The following is an 18,059-nucleotide window of genomic DNA, read 5'->3' as shown; positions in this document are numbered from 1 at the left end:
AAAAAAAAAAAAAAAAAAAAAAGAAAGAAAGAAAGAAAGAAAAATCACAATTGAATGAGAAGATTGAGCATACTGGATTTGTAGTACTCCATAGGGCCCCCTGGATTTCAGTATATAAAACAGGGAAAAATACCTCTTTTTAAAGCTTTTAGGAGTTATGGAGTTAAACTAAAATATTTCTGTTCTGTTGTGTTGCAACATGCATATCCGGTGTTAGGAAAGATATATAAAAAAAGGCCCTTCAAATGAAGAGTAAACAGTGCTAAATATGGTAATACCATTAAGCTACAAAATTCCTTACAATTGTGTCAGTATGTCTTGGAACCTCACACATACTGAAGCAAACCAGTGCTTATATCCTTGAAAAGCTGTTTTTTGCACCAAATTATGCTTGCTTTTGTTTTGCACTATATCCATTTAGATTTTCACATTGTCAAGCAGGATTTTCTAGAATTATAAAGTGAATGGCTGTTCAAGGAGCATGCTAATCACATCCATAGATATGTTTTCAAAGGAAATATGGCATAGTGTAGTGGTGATATGTTGAAATCCTTTTCAAAGTACCCTAGAAACCCAACACATGCATACTTCAGCTGCATGATTTCTGATTTGCAGTTGGAAGGTTGTTGGAAAGGTTCTAGCCTTCCCTTCCCTTCCCCTCTTCTTCTTCCTTTCCCTCCCTGGCAGGTGAGGGTTAGGCAAGGAACCTTCTGCGGTGGGATTAGGAAGCTGAAGGATTCCTAATATTCCTGCCAGGACATAAAGCTTTCTAATTTACCACTTCCATTAATTTTTTTACTTGAGACTGTGCATTGTGAATGACCACCCATTCTCGTTATGAAGCAGCAACTACAGGCTACTGAAGAGCTGATTATAATATTGTCTCTTAATCATAACTAAACATGTAGCTGCATTGGGTATCTGTTCTGATAATACCCATTCTCTTAGATTCCCTTATGGTGTCTTTGTTTGTCAGGAGACTGAGGTTATGGACAGATATTACATTTAACAGCTTTAAAAGGGGAGGAGGAATTAAAGCACAGGAATGCACATCCACTGTTATGCTGTTACTATTCATCTGCATGTTGCTGTAGCACTACATACAAGCTACAAAACTAATTTTAACCCTAAATGAAACAAACTACAAATAACAGTTACATCATAACAAGCTGTACAGAGTACTTTTGGTGCTGATACTGTTGTTACATCTGTCTATACCCTGAGTTTAGTTTGTGAAGAGTTCTGACACAGAGAATACTTATTTGTGTGTCCTTCATATTTTAACCCATTTATGAAACTAGTTTATGACACCGATTCTTAATGCTGAACCTTCTTTTTTGAATTCAAGTCAATGTATCTCTTATTTTGTTTGTTTTGTCTTGAATACATTGTGTTTTTAATTATAGGTATTACTTATATGAAACCTGTCTCTTATTAAATATATAAAATCCCTTATCTCAAGCTTAAAGACCTTGCACTCAGGTTTTTCAGATTTGTTTCTAGGGGGTAATTTTTTTGGTAACTGAGAAAATATAAAAAGTTGAACTGATATGTAATGATAAACAATCCAAGTAGTTTTAATAAGTTGAAATTTATTGCAGCCCCTGTAGTATGCCATACTCATACTATACAAGTTGGTATTTTGGGGACCCAATAAAAGATACAAATGCTAATACAGTAAAGCTAAAAACTGGAACTTAATTTCTAGATTAGTATTTTGTTTTGGTATCAGTCATGAATTCTAGTTTCACAGGTAGTAGGAAATTCTTTGATATATATTTTTATAAATTATACATTTTCAACCAATTTGTAAACACAGGTTTTTTTTATAATTTTTTCCATGAGATACTGAATAGGTGAGTGAGTTGAGAAACAGAGTTGCTAATGATGGAGCAAAGTTGAGACTTATTTCTGCTGATAACAGTAGTAGATCATACTGAGGTTCCAAAATTGATAGAACATTGCATCTCTGGTGGGATAAACCACCATAAATACGTACACATGCAAATAGTACTGGGGAATGCAGGGCTAAAGTATATGAGTACGCTATATTACTTCTTTATAATACCCTTTAAAACATCTTTGTTCATGTCTCAGTTTTGTTATCTACAGAAATATTTGCTACATTACCTTTAGGGACTCAGGTGTTAGCTTTAGCTTATACATTAACTTCTTTGTGCAGTGTTTTCTCCTTATCACAGGTAGATACCTTCAAATCCTTACACGTTCTTGGCCTTTTCCTCACACATCAAAATCATACGGACATCCTTAGTTAAGGGTCACCCTCAGATAGCTTCCCTCAGTCTCACTCTAAACAGTGAGACAGGGGATCCCCGTCTTTGGGACTCTCATTGCACAAGGCACATGCACTTTTCCAAAAGAACAAATTGCCTTTTTTGTAGTACTCTGATTCAGAGGCTTCAGATCATATGCTGTCTAAGATATCAAAGCCTTTGTTTAACTGATGAATTCCATTCGCCTTAGCCTCTGACCAAGGCAGATAGATCTCCGTGGTAGAACTTACAGGGTTTAGCTGGTTGGCTTTTTGTTTTTTGTTGGGGTTTTTGTTTTGGTATCAATTTGAACACCTCTTTAACTAAAGACAAAATGAAAGGTAAGTTTTATTGAGGTTGCCTTTAAGATACTGATACTTAATTTGAAAAATATTCAATTTGAAATGAATATGATGACATCTGAAAAAGAATATAAACACAGTTAGAAACATTAACAATACAGGTAATATTTGTTAAAAATATGTTTAATATCTTAGACTAAGGCATGTTAATAAGCTAAATCTTACCTATACAGCACAACTAATGCACCTGAAGATGACGTCCCAAATCGATATTCCCGAACCGACAGGACAGGATATAGCAGATGCAGCAGGGATGCAAATTCTTCTGGGAGCTCTGTACCAAACACTGTTTTGGAAAAGAGAATTGAAGAACTTGAAAGGGTAAATACAAACCTATGATGTTTTAGTTGCAAAGTGAAATATCTTTTTAAATTCACTGGAAAGATGATAAGTATCAAGTGATCATATTTAAAGTACTGTCAGCTCTTTATGAATAAAAAAAGTATGCAGAATCACATTGACATTTTTATTATCGCAGATGTTAAATTCTCATTTTAATATATAAGGGAGTGATACTAAAGGTGATCCTATCAGATCTGTTCACTTCTTAGACTATGAAACATAGTCTAAGTTCTGAATAACTCATTTTTTTCAGTTTACTGACAGTTCACAGAAACAGTTGTTGCAGAATGACCCAAATGGAAGACTTTTTAAAGGATTTTTTCCATCTTTGTGTATTAATTAAATTAATTTTGGTTTGAATTTATCACTTAGAATTCACAGTTTGAATTCGGTGCCTCAGAATAAAACATTCAATTAATATTTCGAGCATTTTGAAGTAATTTACAAGGATTTTCGCCATATTTTAAGCTATTTTCTAGAAACCAGTGTGTAATTGTGTAACGGTTCTGTTTTTGAATCTACATTTTTTATCAAAAAACAGTTTCTGCTGAAAAAATGTTATCCAGCTTTATTCCTGGCCTTCCTTGCTCCCTCTGAAATTATTCATGTATATAGCCTGCCAAATACTTTTGCCTCTTGGTGGATGAGGGTTGGTAAGTAAATGTTCCTTCCTGCTCAAGGAAGACCTGGTTTTGGAAAGTTTGGAAATAAATTACTGAAAAGCACTTATACTTTCTTTTTTCTTTTTCTTTCTTTTTTTCCTTTTTGATTTAATAGGGAAGCCTGATATAACTGAACTTGCCCTGTATACTTCCTTTCCAAATCTGCCTTTTTCCAGAATAACCTACAGCCAAAACAAAGGGAAGAGGAAGGAGAGAGTTTAAATAGGTTTTTTTATTTAACCTATTAGGCTCATAAATAGATCCGGGTCTGAGATTTTTGGGGCCAATACCAATGGTCAATTTTTAACAAGCCATATCAGCTGATACTGATCCGATTGCTGATATGGCTGGTCTGGCTGGTAAGTCTGTTGTGGGGGAAGGGGCGAGGGGGGAGGAAAGGGGAGTGGGAAAGGGTGGATGGAGGTCCCTGAGGTTAAGGAGGGAGTGGGGCTGGACGGGGGAGGAGGCTGCACAGCCAGGGCTTAGCATGGGCTGGAGCCACAGGCAGCTCGTTTGCGGGGCATGGGGTGGCTCCCACCACTGTACGTACCCTGGGAGGGCATGGAGGGGCGTGTGCCTCTGGATCAGCTCATGGGGCAAGGCGTGGGCTGCAGCTATAGTCTGGGGCTGGGGCAGCGCCATGCTTTTCCTGGTGGGGGGCTGGGCCAGGCTGCGCTTGGGGTGGGTGGTGGCAGCACTGGGAGCAGGACTACACCAGGGGCTGCAGCGACCCCAAAATTCACTGTAGCCCCGCTCCCAGTGCTGCCACCACCTGCTCTGAGCACAGCCCTGGCTCAGCCCCCCACCAAGAAGATCTCAGCACCACCCTGGCCCCAGCCCGCAGTGGCAGCCCGCCCTCGCCCCACATACAAATCCAGGGGCACATGCCCCCCTGTGCCCTCTCGGGGTGTGTGCAGCAGCAGGAGCCGTTACCCCCTCCCCATGCCCCCTGAATGAGCCACTCACTGCTCCATCCCGCACCCTACTCCAGCCCCAGCTTCACTCCCTCCCTCACTGATGGGACCTCAATCTGCACCACTCATGCCCCTTCCCTTACAACATACTTACCAGCTGGACCCGTCTGTTTTCCACAATGTGTATTGTGCGGTGGCTTCATACATGCATGAGGTATTTATCAGCCACATTATCGGCCATATCAGCTTAAAAAAAAGCTAATTTCTGATGCTGCCAATTTGTCTTATATCTGTGCTGATCTGATATGGGACCAATGTATCGGTGCACCTCTAGAGCTTACACATAAGTCTATTCCACTTTACTTGAGTCCCTAAAAAAAACTGTTAGTACAAAAGGTGGGTGGGTTCTCCTCTTCTATAATTTTTGTGATTCGGTCTTAAGGGTCAAATGACAGTGTATTATAAAAGTAGAAACATTAATGGAATTTTAGGATTTGAGCAAAATGGAATAGAACGTGGCCCCTGAAGCCTGATTTACTGGATTCGTAATGTTTGTGTGTCAGTTTACTGTTCATATGACAGACTTTTATTTCTCTCTCCTATCTAAGCCCACAGATCCTTCAATGAGTCTTCAATCCTTTGTAGTTCAATTTAGTAAAACAGTTCTGTGGCTCATAATTCTTGGATAAAATTCTGCCTTCTCTGGTGCACATCAGTGTAGTAACATTAGTAGCTAATATTTTCACTTACATACTTTTCAGGTCACCTTGTGGGTTTAGCGCTTAAGTGACATACTTGTTAATGTCAGGTCTGGAAGTTTATCACACTAGTGGCTTATCAGAGTTTTGTTCTAGACTTAACAGACCTGTCTGGTCTTTGGGGTGCAGTGGCCTGAAGACTCAGGATCTGCAGACTTGAATATCTGAAGAAAAGACATTTCAGGATAAAAGCAAACTTTTCCTTTTAGAGCAAACTAAAAACTGTTTCTTAAAAACTAATTTTAATACTGTTAATATAATTTACAGGAACTAGCAAAGGAGAAACAAGAAAATGTGAGATTAGTGAAGATGACACAAGACAAGGAGGAACTGATTGGGAAGCTGAAGGAAGAAATCGATTTATTAAACAGAGTAAGCATATTTTGTTATGTGTTACCCCAAGATGAGAAGAGCCTCCAAATTTCCCACCTCTTCTTATTGTTCCCAACGTCATTTATTCTTTTGGGGAAATAGGCAAGAAATTGGGTATTTCTGTTTTGTGTGTTTTGTGCCCCCTTGCTGAAAATTTAAACAAGACTTAGGAGGTTGCTGGAGCGTAGCAATTGCCACACTTCAGCAGACTTGATTAACTGAGCTGGAATTCCAGTGTGTCAGGGCAGGCTCCACACTTGTGCATAGGTGCTTTATGTGTCCAGTCTTAAGTTAAGGTACAATTAGACTTCATTGTTTCTAGTGTCCTCCCCAAGAGCAACACAGACTTCGTGGCTTTCTTGAAGATTAGGTTCATAGATTATAAGGGGCTGGAAGTAAGATTGTGAGTACAATTCATAGAATGTAAGGGGCTGGAAAGGACCTCCCAAGATCATCGGGTCCAGCTCCCCTGAACTAGGCAGGAAAATCAAATGGGGTTAGGTGACCCCAGCAAGGTGACCATCCAGTCTCTTGAAGATTTCCGGGGTAGGTGACTGCACCACCTCTGGAGGGAGTTTATTCCACAGTCTGGACACCCTGACTGTGAAGAAGTTTTTCCTAGTGTTAAGCCTGAAACAGTCTTCCAGGAGTTCGATGCACAATTAGGCAAAGCATTTATTGCCAAAGATCCATCTGTAGCCAGGCATTCTTTTGGAACATCTTTCAGTTTGCCTGTGGCATCTGGGGAGTCTAGTAACAGTTGTTGTAAGGTCTCACTCTTGGTAGAAATAATTAGGTCTTCTTTTTGAGACTTGGCCTTACACGGAGGACCTCACAGTTGAGCAAAGGCTCTGCTCAGGGAATGAATAACTGCTGGAGAAATTAAAGAACAGTGTTGTGTTTGGGACTGAATGAAGAAACAGCATCATTACAATTAGCAGTAGGACTTGCACAGAATCATGAAGGACTTGCACAGAAACAGAGGATTGTCCCTATGGGAATAGACAAGGCACATAGTACTTGGGGGATCATGGCAATGCATATGCTGTAGGTGCAGTTATTTTTTTTCACATTAAGGCATGCCAGCGAGCCCTCCATTGTCACTAATACAGCACCACAGAAAGTCTAGTGGCAGAGCCCCTAACTTCTTTCAGACCTCTAACTTGAGTCAAGCCTTCTTTATATTACCAAAACCAGTGCTTTTTACCTTTCTCTCCCTTTTCTCTACAGCAGGAACTGTAGTACTAACTCAGCTCCAGTAGCAGCACAAGAGAAGAGGAAGCCTTATTGATCTAAGCAAAAATAAAATTATTCAACCTGTGGGCTGTTTGAAGGTTCTGTATTTGATGGAGCCAAACCAGTTTTAACTGTAATTTCTCTCCTGCTTAGTACCTGTTTTTTAAAGCATGCAGTTGCATTCCCCAGAGAGCTCTCAATTCTGGGAATTGTTTGGCTACCTATCCTCTCACAACTGTGTCTCAGAATCCTTCTCACAGGGCTGTCACTAGGATCTGGCTGCCACCACTGAAGCGGTCCAGGCTGGATCTCTAGAGGCCATAGGCTGCCAACCCCTGCTCTAAGGGAGTCTTGCATAGCCCTCTGCTATTATGCCATGGTTGTCCACCTGGTGGGAAAGGGCAACATTGGGCAAACTAGGCAGGAATCAATATGACGAACATGAATAGATAGTGAGGAATCGTGGGGTTGAGGTTTGGGAAGGGGAGGAGGTTTGCAACAAGACAAAACACAAACCACTGTGAGTTCTCTTCCAGGGCAGCAGTAGATTCTCTTTTCTTCAAGGACAACAATAGATTCTCTGTCCATCTTGAAGACAGCTACATTTAAAGAGGATTTTTTTCTCTCTGTACCTTCTTCTATTTGTCCCCAAACTGGGGGAATACAGAGACAGAGTCCTAGTTCAGTTCTGTCCAGGGAAGTTAGTACTCATGGGAAAATTGCCAAACTGTACAAGTCATGCCACTTACCTCAACGGAGGAGTCAGATTCAGCCTGGGCATTGGAGATCTGACCACTGCTATTTCACGAGTTCAAGTGGTTTGTTGACCTCTAAGAAACAGTCAGCCCTTTCCTGCTGTGACCATAAGTGGAAAAGATTATTCCTGTTGGCATGAGAAATTCATGAAGCTGAATAGAGATGTCTTAGGACCCTTGTTTGTACTGTAAGTCCTTGGAACTGTACTACTTCTGCATTAAACTAGGGCTGACAGCAATTCCTGCTGAATATAAAGTGTAACATAAAACAGTATTTATTTAGTTTTTTCAGAAACCTTGTTAATATAGGGCAGGGGTCGGCAGCCTATGGCCCGCATGCTGAATCTACCTTACAAAGGTTCAATTTGGTCCGTGTTTTATGAACAGCTTAAACAGTTTAAGAGCAGCTTAAACCAGTATTTCTCAACTGGGATGTGGCATCCCAGAGTGCTATGAATGATGTTGCAGCCACAGCACTGCAAGTAAAAGTGCCTCACATGCCTTGTTCACAGAACAACTGGAAAGGGTTGTGGCACGTGTGCGCATGCTTCTGCTCCTGTTAGGGTTATTTGAAAAGCCAGTAGGGTGTGAGACATTTCCATCTTTACCACATGCCTGTTTCCAGGAGACATTGTGCAGGGTCTGACCAGGAAGTGCTGTGGCAAGAGTGGGCTGCTGGGCTGTGCTGGACTCCTCCCAGGGTTGTGAGCCCCTGGATCTGCGTGCCGGATGAGAGGAGACTCATGCTGCTGCAGCCGCCTGGGACAGACGGCAGCAGCAATCTTGTCCAGTACTGGGCGCAGCTCGTGCCCAGTGCCAGTCCCATGTGGGAGAGGCAGCCTGACCCTCCTCGCCTGAAGCGGAGAGCTGCTGGGCTGTGCCACACTCCTCTCGGGGGTGCAAACTCCCGGATCTGCGCGCTGGATGAGAGGAGTCCCAGGTGGCAGCAGCAATCTTCTTCAGTGCTTCTCTTATCCAGTGTTCAGATCTGGGAGCTCACACCCCCGGGAGGAGTCCAGCACAGCCCTGCCGCCCTCCTGAAGGTGCAGACTTCCAGATCTGCACGCCAGATGAGAGGAGGCTGCCACTGCCGGCAAGTTTCTGGACTTTTGCTTTGAACAGTTTGAGGTTCAGTTACCCAGAAACCTCTGCACCTATCTCCTTGAAACTTGGCAGGCTTCATGCCCTGAGAAGGCTCTACCATCCTTACAATTTTCATCCAAATCAGGCAAGAAATGATGAAGTTTTAGGCATTTTTAGGATTCCCCATTATAACCTGTGGGCAAAATGTTGAAACTTGTCAAAACAGTGAAACAGTTTTGACAAAACGGAACAGGACAGTGCTTCAAAATGAAACAAAATGATTAAATGAAACACCGTCCCTTTGAAACAGTGAAACGGATGTCAAAGTGAAATGATGTTTTTTTGCACAGCCCTACTGTCCATGCTTAGTAAAAGGATAGGTGATTGACTATGTGCTACAGAAGCATTAGATCTCAATTTCATCATTTGCTTCCTTTAAACCTAAGGGACAATGTTTCCCCTTTCCATCTCTGTATCAAGGTTCTCTTTATCAGATTCATATCAGTTAGGAAAATTACTGACCTTCATGTCCTTAAGGCTGCCTCCATTTCTTGTAGACTCTCTTAAAAACAAACTGATTCACTGGCTTTCTCTTAAATAATAGCATGATAGCTGTTTTTTCATCTTAACCAAACATGGATGTGCAGCAGCCAACTCAGAGTAGTGAATGTTCCTTACCAGCATCTGGAGTTCTTCTGAGCTCTATATATTTGCGCTATTTCCCTACTTTGTTCTCTTCCACAAAGCCCTGTTGTTAATCAGGCCCTAGCGAAGTGGTGAAAAGAACCTTATTGTTATAATGCCTAATGTGTTATTGGTCGCCTCTCCAAACAGTCCGAGCTGTAACGATGGGCTGTCGGCTTGCATTCAGACAGGTGCCACTTTGAGAAGTTTTCATCAGTCTAGCTGAGGGGTGGGCAAAATGGTGGATCCGTCCGGGGGGCGGACTCCGTTTCTCAGCAGCCTGTGCCAACATCGCTGTGCCCGGTTTGCATGAAGACAACAGGAGGGACATGGCCATGACAGCATGGGGCCAGAGTTTACATGGAGACCTGCCCAAGCTGCGCTGGCAGGGCACATGGCTGGGTGGTGAGCTGCTCTGGAGCTGGGGCTGGGATTTTGCAGCACTGACAGCATGGTCTGGAGCTGGGCAGAACTGCGATCTACTGCCTGCGTGCTCCAGGCAAGGGCGTGAGGGAGCAGCTCATGGTTCTGCCCCGTTGTCCTCACACCTCAGGCAGGGATCACAGCTCTGCCCCAGGTCCGGCCCATGCTGTCAGTGCTGCAAAATCCCTGCCCCAGAGCAGCTCCCTGCCCAGCCCCGCACCCTGCCAGTGTTGCTTTGGTGAGTCTCCGCGGAAACTCTGGTGCCGTGCTATCACAGCCCAACCCTTTTTGGGGTCTCCGTGAAAACTGGCTATAATGACATGGGCACATGCTGCTGGGAAATGGAGTCTGCCATGGGCCGAATCCAGCCAATAGGCTGGACTATGCCCGCCCCTGGTCTATCGACATCATTGGTGAACCTTTATGAGTATAAAAGGCTCTTTTCTATGTTCTAGTCATTGCTAAGTAAATATTTTTTTTTAAAAAAACAATGCTTAATATATTTTGATAAATTAAGTACATTTTAATATTTTAATCCAAAGTTTTGACTGAAAGGAAGCAGGTCACAATAAAGTTTCCAGACATAAGGTGCTCTTATGCTGACAGCCACTGGAAAAGACCACTTGTAAATAGCATTGTTTCATTCCAAATGAATAAGATATTTGATGCACGTCTGCTACCTTTTTTAAAAGTAAGGGATAAAATGGTTCATAAGGTATACAGATATCTGAAAGGAAAGTCATTTGGAGACATCAAAATGTTTGTTATCTTAGTTCAGTTTTGAAATAGTTGGGAGTTGGTCACCACTGACCTCACTGAGTTATTACTGTAATTAAAGTTGTGTGTTTGGAGAGAGCATATCCAGTGAGGATTTGCAATCCTATTAGTGTCAGTTATGTAGTCATTTTTCCTTATTGGTATGTGAAACCTAAACTTCTCTGCCACTTACTCTTTCAGTAATAAGCATTAATTTAAACCCAGAATGCAGTTCTTGATAAGAAACTTTTACATTCTGAAGTGGTAAAAATCACCTACATATGTGAATCCATTATTTCTTTAGATATTTAAACTGCAGCCGGTTGTTATTACTGGATTGTATTCAAGTACCTCATACTTCTAGCAATCTTTGGAATGTTATTTTTGCAGCATCCACATTCCACAATATCATCCTATTTTATTTTTAGGTAAATTTAAAATATTTTTGTCCAAAGGCCTTAAAACAGATGGTTCTAACAGGCCAAAATTCAGTTATCTATCCATTTAGTTAAAGCAAGTTTAAGCATAAAACAATGAAAAACAAGAGCTAAATTTAAGTCATTTTATTGGAAAGGTACTTCTTTACAATTTACCCAATATATCTTTTGCTGGCACGGGCTTCCTAATAGTGAAAGCAGTCTGCATTGCTTAAAATAATAGAATCATATACTATTGTAACCAGTAAATTCAAGTGACCATGTTTATATATCATAATATACATGATGAAATGTCAGGTTTATATTAAACCTTAATTAAATCTCTTTTGCTGGGAAGGCAACTATATTTTGACCTCTATTGTTAGACAAGTAACACAGTCTAGTAGTAAGTAAAACGTTCTGTATTATCTGCTACATTTACAACAAAAAATAGGAAAAAAAATAAACTAAGGAAGAATTGCAAAGGGACTGCAGTGTGGCTTTGGGCACCTGCAGCTAAAGCCATGTTTTTGATTGGCAGGGTAGGACTTCTATTGATGTCACAGCTAAGCTCCAACTCCCAGCTTCTGGAATGAACACACCAGAAAAAAGCAAGCAAATGTGTGTTATCATTATGTTAATTAATTGTTTAAAATCTAAGGGAGTTGGAGAAAGGGTGATTTCCCTCCTTCTGATTTGCAGGCTTTCACTCCAAAGCAGCCAGAACCTCTTATCTCATATCTGCCCTGTCTCCTTCACCAGGCTTTTCCCACTTCCAACACAGTATTTCCAATATCTTTTCTCCTAACATTTTACACTATCATCCCTTTGTCATTTCTTTTCTCTCTTCTTCTTTTTCTTTCTCCCCCCACAGTTATAGCAAAAATGAACTGAAAGGCAGCTAAGGTAATTATTAACCACAACAGGTGAGATGCAGCTGCACTGTTTTTCATTTAATTTCATGGCAGGACAAACAGAAGGATAGCACAGGGGGAGAAGTAAAAATGAAATGTGGCACATTTTAAATGCCACATTTATGGATGGTTGCTGTTCTTAGAGCATTAGTTTGTGGCCTGTAATAACCTTAATTTTTTTCTCGCATTAGAAGAAACCTAACCATATTTATAATTCAGGAACTTATCAATCTAACTTTAATCAACACTTTGAACAGAGCCTGAGATGGTTTTTTTTTAATTTGTTTCTAATAGCGACACAAGTCAGATTTTTCATGAGAACTGCTGATGCTGAACTTAAATTATAAATTATTGAAACAATAAGCTACATAATCTATATTTAATATGTGTAAACATACAGACATAGTTTGGGGAATGAAAATACCAATATCTCATTAATGCATCCAAGTAGTGACCTGGTAAGTTAATCATATCTATTCTCTTCTGGCTTTTTGATGTATTTGTTTCTGTTATATTTTCAATGTTTATGGTCTATTTCTATTCTGAGGAAGTTTGCACCTGGGAATTCAGTATTAATGGGCACGTCTACGTGAGACACTGTGTCCCCTTAGCAACAAGCTACAGTGACATAGCTCATCACTTCAGCGACATAGTGCCTCGGCCACTTACTGTGATGCTGCCGCTACTGCCCAGTAGCTGGTTGCTACTGCACAGTAGGGTTGAAAACGACCCGTGTGCTGCTGGGACTGAGCAGTACCAATTGCGCAGTCAGGGGCACGTGTAGTTGCGCCCAATGTGTTGTAATGCTAGTAGTATTAGAAAACATGAATGTCAACTGTTTTTCTTTTATTAGTCCTTTGGAAATGTAGATTATGTAAACCAGGAATTCTTCCTCCTTGTCTGTAACCTCTTGGTTTTAAAAAATGTGTCTTAAATTCCCAGACTTTTAGATTATTAATTCAAGGATCCATTTTTACATCCTAAGAATGCTGAGTGTGTGTTTTTCTTCTTTATTTTTCAAAAGGATCTAGATGATATTGAAGATGAAAATGAACAATTAAAGCAGGAAAATAAGACACTCTTAAAAGTTGTTGGACAGCTGACAAGGTAGAAGATTCAAGCCTCAGTGAGGAGAGAGATTTAAAAACTACTGATTGTATGTTATGGTCAATATTATAATAATACTTCTTATGTTGCAGTATGTTAAAATAACTGTCTTTATATTTATTACTAGAAAACCGGATGGATGTTTATTTTCATAATGGTCTCTATTTTGCTCAAGGAAATGGCATCAATTTGTGTAGATTTTTAACCTTACCTGTCACATCAAGAATAATTAACAATGTTGATGTCTTTCAAAATACTAAATCCACGATGGTTATATTCGGTTTTTGTATCCTCAGATTATATATTGTCAAGTCACAATATTTTAAAATCAGAGCACCAAGATCACTTGTGGTCTATGTGGGTATATATTTTTTCTTGAATGAAAAGAAAAAATAGAAATAAGCTTTGTTTACATAGATCCAAAATATATATATTTGGGACCTATTTGCTTTTTGTTTAAACAGCTGTAAAGTGCAGATGCCTTATTACTGATGTGTAACATTTTGCAGATTGTTTTGTCCAAAAAATCTTGTATGTTGAGATTTTTACTATGTTGGAAAGACTGACAATGGTAGTATAGCATTTTTCTTCTATACTAGGGGAGGGGAGATAAGTTGTTTTCTAAAAACTGTTTCAATAAAATACCTACCATTATTAATGTTAAGGGTTTTTTAGTACCGTACTTAAGTTGTGCACTATAATATATCACAATGCTTTTGCTTTAACAGCGAAATGCAAGCTTACTATCCTATAGTAAGTTTGTTTTGTGTGTTTAGAACATAAACAAAGCCTGGAGCTTTCTTTTTTGCAGAAGTATTACAACAATTATAATTTAAATCTACCTATTTTAAATTGTTAGCGCTCATAATAACTGTGAGTAATGCTTTTGAAAGCTGTGATAAAACTTGCTCATGTATTTAACACTAAAAGGGAACTTTCATAAATTATTCAGGCCCTTCCAGAACATTTAATGTATGAAATACAGAAAAATTCAGCCCTGGTTGAGTAAAAGCTTGCGTATTCACTTAAATTAAGCCACTTACAACAAAACTACTACTTCATGGTGCAAGATGGCATTTTCATTGAATATAAAGCATTGACTTCTGTTGTGCCTTGGACAGACATTACATTTGTGGCGCAGCAAAAGTCAAATGGACACACGTGCATATCCCCTGCAGCACAGCAGAGATTGACACTACAAAAATGGTACCAGCTTCCCAGAAATGATCTGGTTTGAAACAGAAACTTCTCTGCAGCTCTGTGTTTTATAGTTCTACATGTAATGTGATCAGGTGCATGTAGTGCTATAGGGGGGTGGGGAGAAAGGGGCAGACTCTTGGTCCCCTCACATCACATTCTCCCTTCCCCTTTCTGCTCTGGGGCGGGGATGGGGGAATGGAGAGCATCTGATTCTCCTATAGACCACCAAAATCTGGAGCTGCACCTCCGCTCACCACAGTGAGCTGTCACAGCAGCAGCTGTTTGGAGACCCTGCTACAGCAGCTGCTGATGCTGAGGCATTGGGGACAACTGTCACTCCAGTAGCAGAAAAGACTACCAGGGCAGTGGGCTTGCAACAGCTCTCCAGGGTGGGGGCTGTCAGCATCTGGTGTTGTCTGTCATAGGGGTAGCAATGATTTTTCTCATCATCAGTCTCCCTAGGAGGGTGGCAAGCTGTCAGGTAGTGCGCCTCTATCATTGACATAGCAGTTCATTGCCTGCCATGGGAGACTGACAGCCTGCCTAGTCCCCTGGTCCTGGCAGAGGAGAGGGCAGGCTCTCAGTGATTGGGGTTACTGGCAAGCTGCCCTGGGGCCTGGGGAAGTGAGGAAGCAGCCTCCACTCAGCCTCTAGCTGGAAAGCATGCCTTTGGTGCAACTCACCTTCCCCTCCCTTTTAGTATCTTAAAATGTCAACATATGAATAAGTTAGGCTCGCCATGTACTGACATTTGCCCACAGCTTTCTTTTTGAATTAGAAACTTTTTTATGTTTAATAGTATTAAGCAATTCTTGAATTTTAAATTCAGGACTTGCTACTCGTATGATGGATGTTTTCTTTTTGCTCTGTGTATTAAGTAGTTCTCATCGGTTTTTATATTCTAATGAGACAGCATTAATGTACCTCTGTGTACATATGCATTTACAATGCCCAACCTGATCTTAGAAATTCCCATAAATTGCACCATGAAGACCCAATATTCCTTAGCTGATAACCCCAAAGATCTTGTAAGATTTCTGGAAGGAGGTATTTCAATCACTGAAGTACTTTATGGTAACTTGCAGTATTGTTTGGCTCTTGTGAGAAGTTTTTTAATCCTTTTCTATAAAATGATACATTGTGTAGATTGCTAACAGTTGTCTAGCCATTACCTTTTAACTTAACAAGGGTATAGTTAAAATCAACTGAAATATAAAGCAAGCTTTTATTCTAAGAAATGTTATGGGGATTGTATTAACTGCCCAAGCAAAAATGCTCTTTTGGATCCTGAATGGTTGACTTTTCCTCAAATGCAACTGTTTACTACAGGACTGTTAAGAATAAATATAAATTATGAAGACTTAAACATCAGGGATATCCAAACTGAGCAATATGTTAAGCCCTAGAGTGAAAACCTACCTCATATGCACTGTTGTATGTTTCCTAAGATCTGGCTATTTTTACATTGAAGATAACATGCAAGAGGTTTGGAGGATCACTAATATTCTAATACAGATTTTGCAGATGAATTCCATGGGGATTTCTGAACATTCATCTCTTAAAAATCGGACCAAACTGCAGACTTAGCATATACATTTCTCTGTATTTTTACATAATGAATGGCACATGACATGTTTTACAGTGGATGAGTTCCTAGGCTTTAACTGCATATTGTCCTGATAATGCAGTGCGATTTCTCCAATAGCTCTGTGATTCTCAAGTACTGTTGCTTACATCCAAAGATCTGAAGCTTAACACAGCATGTTGAGGTTTGTTTCCATGAATGATATGCATTTCTGATTTGGATTTTTCCCCAGATAGAAACTGAACAGCACATGCATTTATTGCCTTTTAAAAGAACTCAGGCAACTTAGTTTTCATTAAAAAAATTAGCTAGTCACCCCTCAGCTACTAGAGGTACTTTATTACCCCAGAAATACAGCCTATATTTTCAGATTGGCATTTTTCTATCTTTAAAGCAAACTTTCCCCCTTTCTATGATGAGGATTTGTATTATATGTTCAGATGTATATATTTTTCTTTAGATGTGGTTTGAAATGGGGAGTAGTATATTTGATATTAAGTGACCTTAAAATGGATTTCTTGGTAACAAGAAATGAATAGATAGCCTTAATGTATGAAACAGACTAATAGTTTTTCATTCAGCTATATAGAGAAATAGATGTAGTGTGATTGATTGTCATAAACATCATTCAGTATAAAGAACTTTGCATATAGTGAAAGCCAACCAATTTTAATCTACATCAAGATGCATTTGGCTTGCCTAGTGTTACTGCAGTGCAGAGATTTCTTGAAGATCAAATTCCTTTGTAAAATTGACTGTCACGGTGCAAAGTGTAGATTTCAGCTATTATTTTGGAGCAAGTTCTGTAATCAAATAACTCAGTAGTAACAGTCAAGTAGCTGATTATTGGGAACATAAATTAAGCAAATAAGATTTTTTTATAAATGTAGGCATTTCCTATCAGCCTCTCAGTATTTCTTGAATTCAAGGACTCATCTTTATGAAGATGTCAGTTGTGTCAGTACATTTTCGTCAGTATTAATAACCGAAACTGCTGGTGTCACAGACAAGAAAGATGGCCATTCCCATTAAGAGAAACTGACAGGCAAACAGTGATTTTTTTTTTTAACTGATTCAGTTCACAGTACCAGCCACCAAGAAGGAAATATTTTAAAGCTAAAATATTTTTATTATAAGTTTTCAAAAACAAAGTAGAAATTTGTACAAGTTAGCTACTAGGACAAGTAAATTAACAGCAAGCTTCACTTTCACTACAGATCAATCAATTCCCAATCAATTTTGGTGTCAATGCTTCCTAGGGATCACTTCTTTGTTTAAGCATTTATGTAAAACCACTTATATGTACGCAGGACACACGTGACTTAAAGATGCAATAATTGGATCAAGTCGTGATTTTAAAATGTGTTGACTTACTGTAAATCACATTATTTGTGTATCATTTCTCATACCACTGTAGATGTACATTATTCTTTTGATGTAGCTTTGTTGCTATTATTTTTGGATTTCTGGTATACTGTTCAAGGGCTGTGGTTAAGTGGGATTTTTTTTTCTGGCAAAATTGTTATAGTTGGGTTTTTCATTTAAAATGTTTTCATAGTCATAAGCCAGAGTCTTTATATACAGTCATTTTTAAAATATAAGTTTTATGCATTTTAAAAGTTGAAACATCACCTAATTTTAAGAACTAAATATCCATTTTATTTTTGAACATTGGATACAGCTGTTGTTTCCTATCTTATGGTAACATCTGTTTCTAAAGTTATGTTGAGAGACTTACTTTTGCAGGTAAAAAACATGCCTATTAATCTAACAATACAGACTGTGCGCCTTTTTATCAAAATAAAAACAAAATGATTTTTAATTCAGGTTTGGGATTATTTGTTTTCAAAGGAGATTTGATAGCAAGTGCATAAAAGTAATTCACCCACATACAAGAATTGTGGGCTTTGTTTGTCAAAGCTGGGGAGTTCACAACATGCTATTATAGTTTCTATCATTTTATACTGGATGGCCAGTTAAGACCCAGTGACTGAAAACTAGAAATATCAATTCAGGCGCAAGAAGACTCTTCTCTGGTTGCGTGATACAGTTCTGATCCCTCCAAACTTCAGTTACAGCCTCCTGATCAACTCTTTCCCTACGTTCACTCTACCTTCCAAGACCCAAGTCATGATTTCCCTTTAACAGAAAGAGCTGGAAGCTGTTCCATGTGTAAACTCCCCCATGAAATGCACCCTTACCCCTGAATGAACAGAC

The 18,059-nt window shown here is 39.5% G+C and overlaps 1 protein-coding gene across 1 annotated transcript in view; it reads left to right on the top strand.

Moving 5' to 3' along the window:
* The window catches only part of PAWR (pro-apoptotic WT1 regulator), a 199,452-nt gene extending 181,788 nt beyond the window's left edge, over nt 1-17,664 (top strand). The window contains exons 5-7 of the mRNA XM_019515790.1: nt 2,809-2,956; nt 5,579-5,683; nt 12,975-17,664. Of these exons, the coding sequence (XP_019371335.1) occupies nt 2,809-2,956; nt 5,579-5,683; nt 12,975-13,061 (340 nt within the window). The 3' untranslated portion in view covers nt 13,062-17,664. The remainder of the gene's footprint in view (nt 1-2,808; nt 2,957-5,578; nt 5,684-12,974) is intronic.
* The last annotated feature ends 395 nt before the right edge of the window (nt 17,665-18,059 follow it).

This window comes from Gavialis gangeticus, unplaced genomic scaffold (assembly GCF_001723915.1).
Source record: "Gavialis gangeticus isolate Ggan-Ray unplaced genomic scaffold, GavGan_comp1, whole genome shotgun sequence".
NCBI classification, from domain to species: Eukaryota; Metazoa; Chordata; order Crocodylia; family Gavialidae; genus Gavialis; species Gavialis gangeticus.
The sequence above is the reverse complement of the archived record's forward strand: the minus strand, read 5'-3'. Positions and strand labels throughout refer to the sequence as shown.